The sequence below is a fragment of the Triticum aestivum genome, chromosome 3A (genome assembly GCF_018294505.1).
Source record: "Triticum aestivum cultivar Chinese Spring chromosome 3A, IWGSC CS RefSeq v2.1, whole genome shotgun sequence".
NCBI lineage: Eukaryota > Viridiplantae > Streptophyta > Magnoliopsida > Poales > Poaceae > Triticum > Triticum aestivum.
In genome coordinates, this window is record NC_057800.1 from 11,871,812 (window position 1) to 11,885,832 (window position 14,021).

At 47.8% G+C, this 14,021-nt stretch overlaps 1 protein-coding gene across 1 annotated transcript; it reads right to left on the reverse strand.

Moving 5' to 3' along the window:
- Nucleotides 1-6,961: 6,961 nt before the first annotated feature.
- Nucleotides 6,962-9,962, reverse strand: LOC123057527 (transcription factor NAI1-like). Its single transcript, XM_044480478.1, has 4 exons — nucleotides 9,923-9,962; nucleotides 8,955-9,014; nucleotides 7,550-8,100; nucleotides 6,962-7,411 (listed from the first exon to the last, which is right to left on the reverse strand). Exons 1-4 carry the CDS (start codon nucleotides 9,960-9,962, stop codon nucleotides 6,962-6,964), a joined length of 1,101 nt encoding a protein of 366 aa, XP_044336413.1.
- Between the last annotated feature and the right edge of the window lie 4,059 nt (nucleotides 9,963-14,021).

Sequence of the window (14,021 nt, forward strand, 5' to 3'; positions counted from 1 at the left end):
AGGCAATTACCTTCCATACCAGCAGCTTCATCTTGAGCTTTCTTCAACTTTTGTTGGGCCAGCTCCAAGTCGAGATTGAGTTGCCTCTGCTTCTCCTCAAATTCGGCAAACTTAGAAATGAGAGTACAAGATTTCTGCAAAAAGTAAAAGACGTGTCAATCGACAAGATCAAAGATTATTTACTTCCGAGTAAATAAAACTTAAAAGTTTACTCAGACCCCAGTTGACCGCCCATAGTCGACTGCGGTCTCGGGGACTACACCCAGCGGGTGCACTTGGCGTGGCCCCACTGATTCAGACCCCGCTCGACCGGTCCGCCCGGGTCAATAAAAAAGGGAGAAGAACTATTCAGACCCCGGTCGACTTCTAGTAGTCGACCGCGGTCTCGGGGACTACACCCAGTGGGTGCACTTGGCGTGCCCCCACTGGTTCAGATCCCACTCAGACGGTCCGCCCGGGTCGAGTGGAAGAAAGAAAAGGGAAAAGGACTCAGACCCCAGTCGACTGCCCGCAGTCGACTGTGGTCTCAGGGACTACACCCAGTGGGTGCACTTAGCGTGCCCCCACCGGTTCAGATCCCACTCGCCCAGGTTGAGTGGAAGAGGGCAAGTGCTAGAGACAACAAAACACCCAGTGGGTATACAAATTCGACGCAGAAAATATTTCAGGTAGCATATCCTAATAGAACAAGGTCAGTCGAAAGTCTACTTACCCGGGCATTGGCCCGAAGAGCAGCGCTGGCATCGTAAGCAGCCTGGCTGTTCTCGTGCACCGTCTTCATCCGCTCCATCACCACGTTAGCCTGACGGATGGCCTCCGTAGCCGCATCCGACTGGTTTTCCGGAACATGGTAGTTGGTGAAGAAGGGGGCAGACGACCCAGGTGCGGCAGCTTGGAGCTCCGAAGCATGAGGTTGGACGATTGAAGGAAACACCGGTACAATCAACGGCGCAGGGCGCTCACTCGACAATGGGACAGCGAAAGTTACAGAGGCCCCACCTATGTCTTCAGATTGCCGGACGGTTGGCCTTGTCATCAGTCCCTACTAAGACGTCTTGCCAGCTGCTACCTTTTTGTTCTTTCTGGGCCTAGGGGTCACATCTTCATCATCATCCGGAAGATCGATGACGTTGGGTGGGGCTGTAAATAAATCAGTCGACCCCAAGTGAATCGCTAGAATTTAATCGACCAAATAATCAAGAACAAGATCATGAGAGTTTTACCTGGGTTGGAGGTAACCGCGTCTTCCATTTTCTCGTCTCGGTATTGGTAGGAAGAAGTTCCGGATGTAGCAGCACTGCAAATGTCAACATTCAGTCAGTTATGTTCTGTTGCTCGAGTCGACCAAAAGATCGGGTCAGATGATTACCCGAAGATGGTGGGGATGGTCACTTTGATCCTGGGCAAAGCCTTCGGTGGTTTGGAGGAGGTGGCCTTCAATGCTTTCAGCGCGGGAGGCGGCGCAGTCTTGAGTTGTTTCGATACCTTCTCAGTCGGCACCGGAGAAGACGTCCGAGGGCGCTTCGAAGATTGCCCAGTCGGTGCGGCCGTCAGGTCAGGGGCGCTCACCGGGTCGTGAGCGTGCTTGGACCTTCTCTCTCTGCGAGGCGGCGAGTCGACTTCTTCTTCATCACTCGAGTCGTCGCTCTCCTCGTCCTCCTCTGCATCCGAGCGCCACTCCCCGCTCTCGCCCCCGCTCGCCCCTTCCTCGACATTTTGCTCCTGCACTCCATTGGGCATCGCGTACATATCAATAAGAGCCTGAAAAGACAATGAACAAAAGAAATACAGTCAACCGTCAACAAGATGTTACACAGTGAATCAATAAGATACTTGGCAATGCAGAATGATACCTGTTCCGGCTGGCGCAAATGGTCGAATGGAATCACCCTCCTAGACCCCTGAGGATTATCTTTGTTGCCGGTGATTCCTCTCAGCCACTTCTCCACTGTGTCTTCACTAACGTCCTCCGGGTGGATCCGAGTGGAGTCCTCGAGTCCCGAGTACATCCACATCGGATGGTCACGGGCTTGGAGTGGTTGGATGTGTCGACTGAGAAAGACCTCCGGCAGGTCCATACCAGTCACTCCGTCGCGGACAAGTTGGACGACCCGCTCGACCAACACCTTCACCTACGCCTTCTCTTCCGGGATCACCCTCAAGGAGGAGGGCTTCTCCACTCGAGCCAAGGAAAATGGGGGAAGTCCGGTCGACTGGCCCGGGGTCGGCTGGTCCTTGCAGTAAAACTAGGTCGACTGCCAGCCCCGGACCGAGTCGAGAAGGATCATAGCTGAGAAGGTGATCTTGTTCCTCATCTTAATTCCGAGGCCCCCACACATCTGTATCACGTGCGTCCTCTTGTCACTCGGGTTGGCCTTCTTGACCGTCTGGGAGCGACATGTGAATATGTGCTTGAAGAGACCCCAGTGCGGTCGGCAACCCAAGAAACTCTCGCACATGGACATGAAGGCAGCAAGGTACAGGATGGTGTTTGGAGTAAAGTGGTGAAGTTGAGCCCCGAAGAAGTTCAAAAAACCACGAAAGAAAGGGTGGGGAGGCAAAGAAAACCCGCGGTCGACGTGAGTGGCGAGGAGAACGCACTCACCCTCCTGCGGCCGCGGCTCGGTCTCGTTCCCCGGGAGCCGCGCCGATTCGTGGGGGATCAGTCCCCCTCAACCAGATCGTCGATGTCGTCTTGGCTGATCGTCAAGCGGATCCAGTCGCCCTGGATCCAGCCCGGCGGCAGGCCATACCTTGACGAGGATCCACCCCGGCTGGTCCTCTTTCCTTTCGCCTTCGCCGTTGCCTTCTTTGCGCGCTCCAACGCCACTGTCTTCTCCTTCCCCATGGCAGCAAATCGAGTCCGAGCGGGGCTACGACGCCGAGAGCGGATGCAGGCGCAGCGGAGAAATCTGAGGAAGAAGAAGGAGAATGAGGGTGCACTGTTCAAAAGCCCGGTCCGGTGCCTTTTATAAGGACACTTCCGAGTGACTGACTTGTAGGCCCGGACGATCTTATCAAATCCCACAACAGTCGCGCGCGCGATACGTGACAAAAAAGGTGGCGCAGGGATCGAGGCGACCTGCCTAATCCGTCTCGATTACCACGGCCTCCCCCGTCCAACGCGCTTCCCAAAATTCAAATCCCGTGAAATCCGCGGACAACAGAACAACTTATCAGACGGAAGACATCCTCCACATCATCACTCGGAACTCTTCAGTAAAAGTTCACTCGACAAAAACTAAGAATGGATCAAGGCGACTGAAAAAGAAGTTGGTGTGGTCACCTCAGCTCATTGATCCAGAACAAGATATACTCATAGCACGAAAAATGAGTCGGAAGTGTTCTCAACTCCTTCCTCACTCAAACCCTGATCCATTCGGGGGCTAATGATGAAGCTATGTACCTAGGGTAGGATCATGGATCTGTCCAAGATACCCTCCCCAAGGACATCTCTAAAAAGAACCAGAAGCATTCGAAGAAAAATCATCATCCACTCGACCATGAAGCTATGTTCCACTCGACAGTCTTGAAGACACTCGACCGTATGGGCAATCACTCGACTACCAGAAGATCTAGAGCCACTCCACACTGCAACGGTCGGGAATTAAGTCATAACTTTAATGGTCATTATGTATCTTCATTGCAGGTGTTACCAGTAATGTCCTCGTCTTTATGTACCTTAAACCCTTTGTAACTAAGGGCGGGAGGGGTCTGGCAAACTCTATATAAGCCACCCCCCTCCTCAGGGACAAGGGTTCGCACCCCATGTAACACACACGCATATAATCCAGTCGACCGCCTCCGGGCTCCGAGACGTAGGGCTGTTACTTCCTCCGAGAAAGGCCTGAACTCGTAAAACTCGCGTGTACAACTCCTCCATAGCTAAGATCTTGCCTCTACATTCCTATCCCCCATTTTACTGTCAGACTTAGAACCACGACAGCCGCCGAGCTTCTATCTTCGCCGTCGTAAGTGACCGATGGTAGACCCACGCGAGGAGCCGCTTGTCCTTGTCGGGCTCCGCCGGTAACCCGCGGCGGAGGCTGACAGAGCTCTGACTCCGGCGTGCGTGTCTGGGCCGGCGAGGCCGGCACAAGCACCCACCGCTGCCCGCGTGGGGGAGCAGTAGGCGGCAGGACCAGGGGACGGCGTGGGGGAGGCACGGACTGCGCAGGCCGTGCAGAGTCAAGCTCGGGCCGGGAGGAGCCAGCACCAACTCCTTGCTGCGCCGGCGGGGGAGAGGCGAGGCCGATCCGAAACTGCCACCCGTGTCCACCTTGGACTTCTCGAGGGCAATGCGGAGGGCTAGCTCATCGTTGTCGTCGAAGGAGGAGCGGCTGCCGGCACCTTATGTTGTGCGATCGGCATCCCGCAAGATGTTTTCTAGATCAAGATGGCGTGGCACCATCGGCATCCCGCTGTGCTCGCCGCATCGCACAACAACCCGACATCTCACCTCCTCCACGCACATAGTTGAAGCATCGTTGGCCTACCTACACTTCACTAGACCATCTAAACTACATGCAAACGCAAAAATAAACAGGCTGATATATCATGACAAGATTAATGCTAACACTGCCTGCGTGCAGTGTTCGCAGTGCTGCTTCTTCCAAGTTTTTTCGGAGGTTCCTTCTGCTCTGCTAGTTGGTCTGAACATGCTTCACATGCCTGAACGTGGTTTCACTCTAAGAAATGGATCGGGGGAGACTCCCTGATCTTCTATACAATGGTTAGGCCGTGTAACTTTTATTAGGACTATCAGCGCATGGGTTTTCTATAAAATTAGTTTTGGTGTTAAACTGTCAATCCCAGCATTGATTTGATGTGTTCATTTGTGATCGGACAACACACAAGCAAAGTTTGCAAATTTTCACCAGGAACATATATGGATGTACCTGCCCTTGTAATAAGTTAATAATAACATTGTGATTAACAAAGAAAAATGAACTAGCACAATTACGAGGCTTTGCACATCAAAATATCACCAATACTATATTATTTCTTTATTTTTCTTTGTATGTTTTTCTGTTTACCACGAAATCACTCGTTGTTTTGTATTGTTAATTTTTAGAAAGAAGGCTTCCTCACGGAATTTTAAATAACTGACAGCCATCCTTAACAATCTACTGTGCAAATGGACAGAACAAGAACAATTTTTACTTTGTTGTTACTAATCTATCACAAAATTTGGTTACACTGGACATGAAAATGTTTTTCTTTACGATGAATATTCGGTTATGTAAGATATGCAAGTGAGTATGACTATAAGATAATGTTTGCATGATGAGTTTCTATTCTAGCTGATTCATGGCTCCAATAGATTGTGTGCTGATTTGCGGGTAATTTTTTTTAACGTTCTCAACTGAACCCATCATTACAGAGCCTCAGTTTTCTACACAGAGAGCCTATGCATAGATGGTTCAGGTACAAATTAACAATTTTGTTCAATCGCTTCATTTATTCTCTGTCACGACATTATGTATTTTACATGGCAAATTTGACCAAGAGTTAACTTACCACTCTGCGGAGATGCCCTCAAACGAACATGCATCCCACCACTGCTACACAACAGACTTTATTAAACATGGCTTCTGACACTAGCCGAAAAATACGGTCACGAAAAAGGCTATACAAAGTGGGTTTTCTTGGGCTTCTGTCTCAAAACCTCAGGGGAGAAGCACCCGTCTCGGAAAATTTTGCTTTCTGAGGTAGGTTAGAATGAAGACCCGTCTTGAATATATATTCTCAGGCAGGCAGAAAGAAAGGCCAATCTGAGATGTTTAATCTGCCGAAGGTGGTCTTTCATTCGGGCTCGTTTCTTCATTGTTAGTAACAACTCTTGTTGCAGCTATCTTGGTACAGTACATAGTTGAGTCTTCTGACTATTTCCTCTGCATTGACGGTAAAGCCCTCCTCCACCTGAATGTGAAAGTCGATCCACACAAATTTAAAGCTAAAAGTCCTTGAAGACATTTATGGTCATGTATAATAGAATTGTACATAATATCAATATTGTGCCTGTTTTCCGTTGTTTCTCTAACATAAACGAGGAGGGATATATACTTATAAGTAGTGACATACTATGACCTCTGATCGAAAGTTCATCGACTATTTCTACACTTTTATCAGTTAAACAATTCTAATTTTCTCTATCTACAAAGAAATAATATCTAAAGATTAGATCGATATTATGATATTTATTATCAAATATACCTTAATAATTTTATTTATCACAGAAAATGTTTGTTGATAAGATGGCCGTCAAATTACTATCTTGAAGAATGTGTCATGTGACTCATGTCCTACCAGAAATTTTACATTTAGTTTGAACTGCATAAAGTAATATATTGGATTTCTGAAAATGGTACTATATTTTATATTAGAAAAATCGAAAATCCACTTCCAAATGAAACAGTCTAATGTCCGTAGGGTTAAGGTGATCTTGAGTTGCTACTTGATAATTTCTTTGTCTTATTGTATTATACTTTGCAAGTGTGCATTTTATAGCATGGTATGCATATCTATCTATTCAAAAAATATGCATTGGAGAATGAGGAAAGTGAATATTGAGAGGAATCCATCTGGGTGGAAAAAATCCATTCGTCTATTGGTCCATGTTATGGGGGTCCAAGGAGCCTCTGGGCAGTCTAGTCTCCCTAATGTTCGCTGGGGTGGCGGCGATGGGTGTGCCGATACATTAACACCCATGAGAAGCTATTTTTTCCCTGAAGATGTTGTCGAATAGCTTCTTCACACCAGCCCTGGGTCTTTTCGGCTCTCGGTCGTTGGTTTGCAATTGCTGGTGGAGTCTGGTTTCGGTTAATAGTTGGTTGTGTTCATTGTTGGAGTTTTTGCATGATTGTATACCCTATCAATCATGCCATTGTGAGGTTATTGGCTTAGCATCCCTTATAAACTCGGTCGACTCTATTCATCGTGATGAACTCACACAAACATCCTACCCTCTTTTCAAGGTGCGTGTCGTAGTTTTACAACCAAATTTTGAATCAGAGTGAGTACTATCATAAATCTGTTCATGAGAACTTGCCTTTGCCATGGTGGTTATAATCACAGTGGACTGCGTGAACGGCATCACATTATTGTGGACGACGCGAAGGTGGAACTCCTCCAACTCCGCAAGAACCCTGGCGACCAGACCCTTCCCATTTATTTCACAATGGATCCTCAACATCACCTTGTTCCCTGAAAGTTTTGCCTCGATCTCGGGCAGCAGCTGGCTCCTCGCCGGCGTCCGGTCTGCCGAGTAGAACAAAGGGGACCCCTCTTTGACGAGCACCACGGTCTCGACGCTCCTATGGCTGCGGCCGGCCGCCTCCAGGGACTTGACTTTCTCTTGTAGCTCTTTCACATAGCTCGTTGCGTTGCTAAGAATCGTCCCCTTGTCCATCTGATGGACCCAAATTGTAATAAACACATTAACAGATTAACTAAGCATTGACCCCCAACGGGCAAAAATAAACAAAAAGAACCATGCATTTCCTGAAGAATATTAGGACACGTTGAAAAAGACGGGGAAGTCAACGACCTTCTTGAGGCCTGGGATGAGGGCAGAGAGCTCGATGAAGCGCTGGTTGGTCTTCTCCCGGCGCTTCCGCTCCGCCATGATGTGGCCTTGTGCGCAGGCGGCGACTTTCCTTGCGGCGGCCCTCCTCGTCGGCTGTGACACGCCGGAACGAAACGGCGCTCTGGCGGCCTGTGTGCCACCGCCCACGCTGGACGGCTGGGCCGCGTTGAAGTTCCAGCTCATGGAGTGGGTGTAGGTGGCGCCGGTACTGCTCATACTGCCCGAGGCCGGGAACGACGTCAACGTGGAATTGCTGCCTTGCTGCATGGCTGCATCAGGGGATGGACTGATGAGCCCCCCACAGCGGCGGGTATCCGCGCCGGAGCTCTGCCTCTTGTGTGCTTCCGGGAGCTCCGGGAGCGCCTGGAGGCATGCGAAGCCAGCCCGGTTCTCGTCGGCTCCTCCTTGATCCTCCTCGTGCTGCAGCGTGCTCACCGCCCACTGCATGAACATGAGTGAGTCGTCCATGTCGTCCATGGGCATCCGTCCGTACGTAACCACTGACTTAGCAGCTGGTTCAACATCGAGATACACATGAGAGATGAGACACGGCAGACTAGAATTAATGAGAGAACGATGCGTGTAGTGGAATTGTTTACCTCGATCGGTGGGTGATCAACTCAATCTTTGTAGCAGTAGTAGATGCCATGGAACCTGGCTTCTAGTCTTTGGGTTTATAAGGAAGCGTGCGTCCACTCAGTGTTTGGTCACACTAAGGCCCCTCCCAAGCCTAAGACAAATTGGCCAACCTTAAACAAACAATGAGTCGTTGGATCCTGGTTATCTGGCCTGGATCTAGTGGAAATCATATTCTAGACACCAGCAAATTAAAGGTGCGTGTCGTTGCACAAACATACAAAATTACATTATTATGTGTACAATGGGCTCTCCTGTTGTTGAGATTAAGATCAGTGTTAGCCAGCTAGATTGGTGGATCCGGCCACGTGAATCATCCAAAATACAAATGTTTTAAAACAACTACCTATAGGTGCGCTATAGCCTTTTTGGACCATCCACGATAGCCAAGTGACGGGCCAATCACAGTTCCACTATGCTAACGCGAATAACGACTAGCAAATGTATGTTCAAACCTTGCAGCTGGCCATCGTTCTGCTAGGAGAAAACACAAAATAGTATGGTAACTTTGAAAGACAACTCTTCTTGAAGGCAAAAAGTAAAAGTCATAAGATTGGTTAAACTATGGGGAAACATATGAGAGCTGAAACTAAAAATACATATAGGACCCTAATAACTGGCGATGCCTGTTAGAGATAGTAAATAATACTAATGGAAAATCAGTGTTTACCAAGTGCCAAGGTCTTTGCCGACTTCCGTTTCACAGGCTCACGACACAACATCCCTTTGCCGAGAACAAGACTCAGCAGTAGTGTGCACTCGTCAAGGAATTCCTTCCGACGAGAGCTGTCACAATAATGCCCCATAAACGAAATAATACTCGGCTACTACGTTTTTTTGCTGAGAGCTCATGACATGGCAATCGACAACTAGGAGCCACGTGACACGACAATTTGGGTTTGACGGCTCCGTGACGTCGGTGGCACGTTTGCTGAGTGCAACACCTGGGGGACTCGGCAACTATTTGCAAAATTAACTTTTGAGTGCAGGAACAGTTTTCTGAGTCCCCTGCCGAAGTACCCCCGGTGTAGCTGCGAAGATATTCCCAGGTTCCGCCATGTGGCCTAGCTTGCCGAGTGCGGTGACTCCCGGAGAACATCTTTGTTTACATATTTTGGCTGCGAAAAAACTTTGCCGAGTTATGGCACTTGAAGCTCGGCAAAACAGCTGCAAGAGTTGGTGGGAATAGTCACGCGTCACAGCTGTCGAGTAGGATACTCAGTAACTGGGACCTTTGCTGAGCTCGGTACTCAGCAAAAGCCCTGTTAAGCCCTCCATGGAAAACATATTTTTATAGCCATATATAGCCAGCTAGCACCATTCGTACATCACACATAATACACACAAACGAGCAACAAGCCAATTACCATAGGAAGTTCACATGTCACAAACTAAGTTAGATAACAACCTAGTCCATACCAAGCATAGTACTTAAAATTCACCTGCACAAGCATAGTGACTTAACAACATCCATATTTCACAGAGAATCAGCATACAATTCGCCGACACGACCTCTCCCTGATGAAGGTCAACTCCGTTGACACAAGCTGTACGCCTGTTGAGGAGGAGGGGGGGGGGAGGAGGAGGAGGAGGAGTGGCATTATTCATAGCCTCAAGTTTTTGATGAAACATCTACATATATATTTTTGTTAGCATTGCATCACAATTTTCAATCGGTTAATATTGGTGGCTATTCTGTGAAAGCACTAACCTTGACTCCGGCTTGCACATCTCTCATGCCGCCACTTCTTGTAGTCGTGCCGCCTGTGCGTCATGGCCTCGACATCCTCCCCTTTCGTCCTTCCTTCTTCCATATTTGTGGCCCGTGCGGCTTTTTCTGCCTAACATTGCCTACAATATATCATTGCAGTCTCAAATATAGGTTATATTTATAACAAGATAATGTAAAAGACATGAGTATGAAAGATACAATCCTGCAGCTATGCAATCTCACCTGAATGAGTCGTCGGACGACTCCTTATGGAGGGACTTGGGCTTGCACTCTGTGCCTAGATCTGATATAGCTTGACATTCGAGGAGGTGGCGATTGCGCCACTGCAAATGACGTGGCGGTCACTCTTCTTCCCATCTCCTACCCTCATCACCAACTCCTGACCGCTAGTCTGGTCCTATGGATCAGGCTTGTCCTCGTACTTCTTCTGATACAAAGATGTGCACAGATCCATCACCTCCATGGTCAAGTTGCCGCAATACTCCTCGCCCCTGTTTCCCCTATGGTCGTGCCCCCAGGCTGTTGCCTCGCTTGCAAGAGAAAGCATCATGATTAATAAACATAGACGTGCCTAGAGACAAAATTGACCTTTGAGTTGCCCATACAATTTTTTGGTGGAGAGATGTCAGGTTGAGGCTCCCCTAGATGTGTGACAAACCCTTTGTCTGGAGTCAGTCCTCCCTTTTCATAATGTGTCGTGCTTGCCATGTAGGGCTGCACCACATATCCGCCAACGCTGCCCAACAATAGATTGTGATCCATTGCTCCCTTACCTACTTATACATAATACATCATATGAAATAGAAGGAGCAAGTGACTGCTGATCCAAGAAGCAGAAAGTAATGATGTTACCTACTGAAAAGTACTCGTCCCGAACCATATTCGTCTTGCAAGCAACAAACTTCATCATCTTGTTACCATATTCGTCTAGGGGGCGAGCTCTCATCATGGCATGTACCGCACAATGTTCTTCATGTGGGAGAGAAGGTTCTTGGCAACTCTCTCAACCTTCAGGCACACCTCATCGAGGTGCCCATCCAGGCAGGTAAAGTGATCCTACAATAGTGCATATGGCAGTTAAATAATTACCAAGCATCAGATATGGACCAATGAGTGCCATAGGTACTTACCCACAGATCTCTCTTGATCCGGGCCGGCCTTGCTATCACACTCGTCATCCTGCGCGGCTTTGTAGTGCTCCTAGGTGAAACATGGTGACAGTGGAGCTTTGTCGCTCAGCTTGACCAAGCCAAGAAAATATGCCTTCAGAAGAGCACCAATAAGGTGATTCACCTGGATGTGGTGTGAACCCGCTTTATTGAGTTCCCACTAACTGCACAATGAAAGGAAATCATATGTTATTGTTAAAATATTACTCCATCCGTCCCAAAATAAGTGACTTAACTTTATACTAACTTTAATACAAAGTTAGTACAAAGTTGAGTCACTTATTTTGGGACGGAGGAAGTATATGTTAGTAAATTGTAAGGTCATCATTTACCCGTGTCTCCGTTGGGTATAACGACATGCCGGCGTATATGCTTGGGCTTCGAGACCTCCAATGGAGATGCCCAAAGTGCTTCCTCCTACCTATAGAGCTGGAGGTACAGGCCGAGTCATCCGGACACACCATCTCTTTTACCTCCTCCTCATCAGTAGCTTACGGATTATGGTTGGCAGTGGTCTCCTGCACCTCCTCCTCACTGGGACTATACAAATTATGGTCCTTCATGACAGTGGATATAAAACCATTTGAGGAACAGTAGTCACGGCCGCCACTTCCGAAAAGCCTCATTGATTTGATGAATCTCTTCATGTTTTATGAAGCACCTGCTATAATAAAAATAAAACCAAAAGAACACATATTAGTATCATCACTATAACATGGAAAAATGCCAAAATCCTAATGCCTTTGAAATAAGTAATTCAAAGTAGAAGAAACATGGTAAACGAGCTGTGGTGGCATATATCACATACAAAATCACATATCACATGTGTAAGAAATTACAAATTTAAAGTACTTCATTGCACTAGTAGAGCATGGTACCACATTAACATCGTACAAATATTTATTAGACAGTACACTAGATTACATACTACATCGACATAAAACTTGCTAGCTAACCTACTCCGAGAAGCCTGACAACGAGGAGTCAAAATAGAGAGGATAGGTATCGCCTCCTCACTGAAGGGTCATGTCTCATGGTTGTTAGCGGCAGGCCAACTCCGCAGAACCGGGTCATCACTATCCTCCAATTCGTTGTTGAACTTTTGGAGCTTCGTAAAATAATTCTCCTGCTCAGCTCGGCGGCGGGCGATGTCATGGCGGTTGTCCTTGACCTCCCCCTCATCCTCGATAGATCTAACGAGAGTGTGGTTCTTAGCGCAGAGATGTGGGTTCACCTGAACAAGCATGGTTATGTAGTTCTCACTGGCATGCTCGACCGTGTACTGCGCATGGGTCAACTGATCCTCCTCGTGGTCATCTCAGGATTCGACCCTAAACGGAGCGTAGTAGTCGGGGAAGTGGAGATGCGCTTGGGTCCCCAAAAGGTGGTCGCTGCGAACTCGTACTAGCACACCATCTTTTACGCGGTGTTGAACGTGAAAAGCCAATGCTTCTTATTCTCCCCTGGGACACATATATCTACTGTCCAATGGGCTGAGCGAAGCCGAATGCCGTGGTACCTCGGCGGCAGCGGCCTAAACTTCAGGTTAGTGTTGACACCTAAAAATTCATATTACAAAAAAGTGTCACAAAATAAATATAATGTAAGTATCAAACAACAAAGAATAATTTTTGACATCGACTGGTCCGAACCCTCAACCTCTAACCTACGTTGCACGAATACTTGGATACGTATCGGATACACGATACGGGGATACGCCCGATACGGCAATTTTCTAAAAACTAGGATATGGGGATACGTCTGTATATACATATTAATTATTAAATATATGAAAAAATAACAAGTTTTTTTATAGGAAATGCACTGTTTTATTAAAAAAATTGAAGTCTTCACGATTGCTTAACAAATACTGCATGGATCTCTTGTTGCCTCCTTTCCCTTTCCCAGTATTTTCCAACATCTGGACGTACCTCCACAAAGGCTTCTTCTCATTATCATCTTCCGGAATCACACGAGCAGCAGCCAATACATGGACTGCATCCACGCTACCTCCACTACCTGCGTCACTTCTAACTGAAGAAGACCCTATGGCCGATCTGCACAGTAAAAGAAGGAGATTACGAAAACAGATTAGTCAAACTGATCTAACCACGTTTTGGGTACCGAGCGAAATTCCGAGATCTCGCGCGGTTACCGGGTTTACCGCCCCCCCCCCCCCCCCCCTCGAGAAACATGCATACCGAGCAAAAAATCTCGAATAATTTGAAAATTTTGAATTCAAACGGTCACGGTATAGTTAAATACAGGCCATCTCTTATTCAACCACATAGCTGATGGTGGCCAAGTGGTAAAGCCAACCTTTCATAAGCAAGTAGTCGCGGGTTTGAACTTGGGCAACACCCTTTTTATTTCCTTTTGAAGATGCAAAAGTTTAAAAATGCTGCAAAACTGTGGGTCGAACTCGCGTTGTCCGTGCAAGTGGTAGCTACTGTTCAATAACCACTAGGCTAGGAGAGGGAGATGAGAACATACCTCCTGCAAGGGAGACACGGATGTCTTCTGCCGGCGACGAGCCGGTGACCGATCAGCGTCGATTGGACGGAGAGTTGGAGAAGAACATGTGGGAGAGGAGAGGACTGGAGCTGAGAGTTATGGAGAGTTGGAGACCTGCGGGCTGTGGCTGCTCGCCTGCTCCAAAGAGTCGAGGGGACGAGGTGGCCAGCTGGGAATTGATGACGTGCGGCGGCGCTAGGAGGGGATCAAGGAGTTTTCAATTTTATACGTCGAACGAAGGGGTTGCCGTATCCAAAACGTATCCCAGAGGTATCAAACACTATTTTCTTTTTTTAAAATCAATAAATCACAGGATACTTACGGGATACGTATCGGGCAGTATCGGGGCAGTATCCGAGTATCGGGGCAGTATCCGGCAGGA

Coding starts and splice junctions, on each gene's coding strand:
- LOC123057527 (XM_044480478.1), bottom strand. CDS start 9,962: ATGAGAGATGTGCAAGCCGGAGTCAAGGTTAGTGCTTTCA. Junction 8,101..8,954: donor ACTGCTGAGTCTTGTTCTCG/GCAAAGGGATGT, acceptor ATGTTGAACCAG/CTGCTAAGTCAGTGGTTACG. Junction 7,412..7,549: donor TCATCCCAGGCCTCAAGAAG/GTCGTTGACTTC, acceptor TGGGTCCATCAG/ATGGACAAGGGGACGATTCT.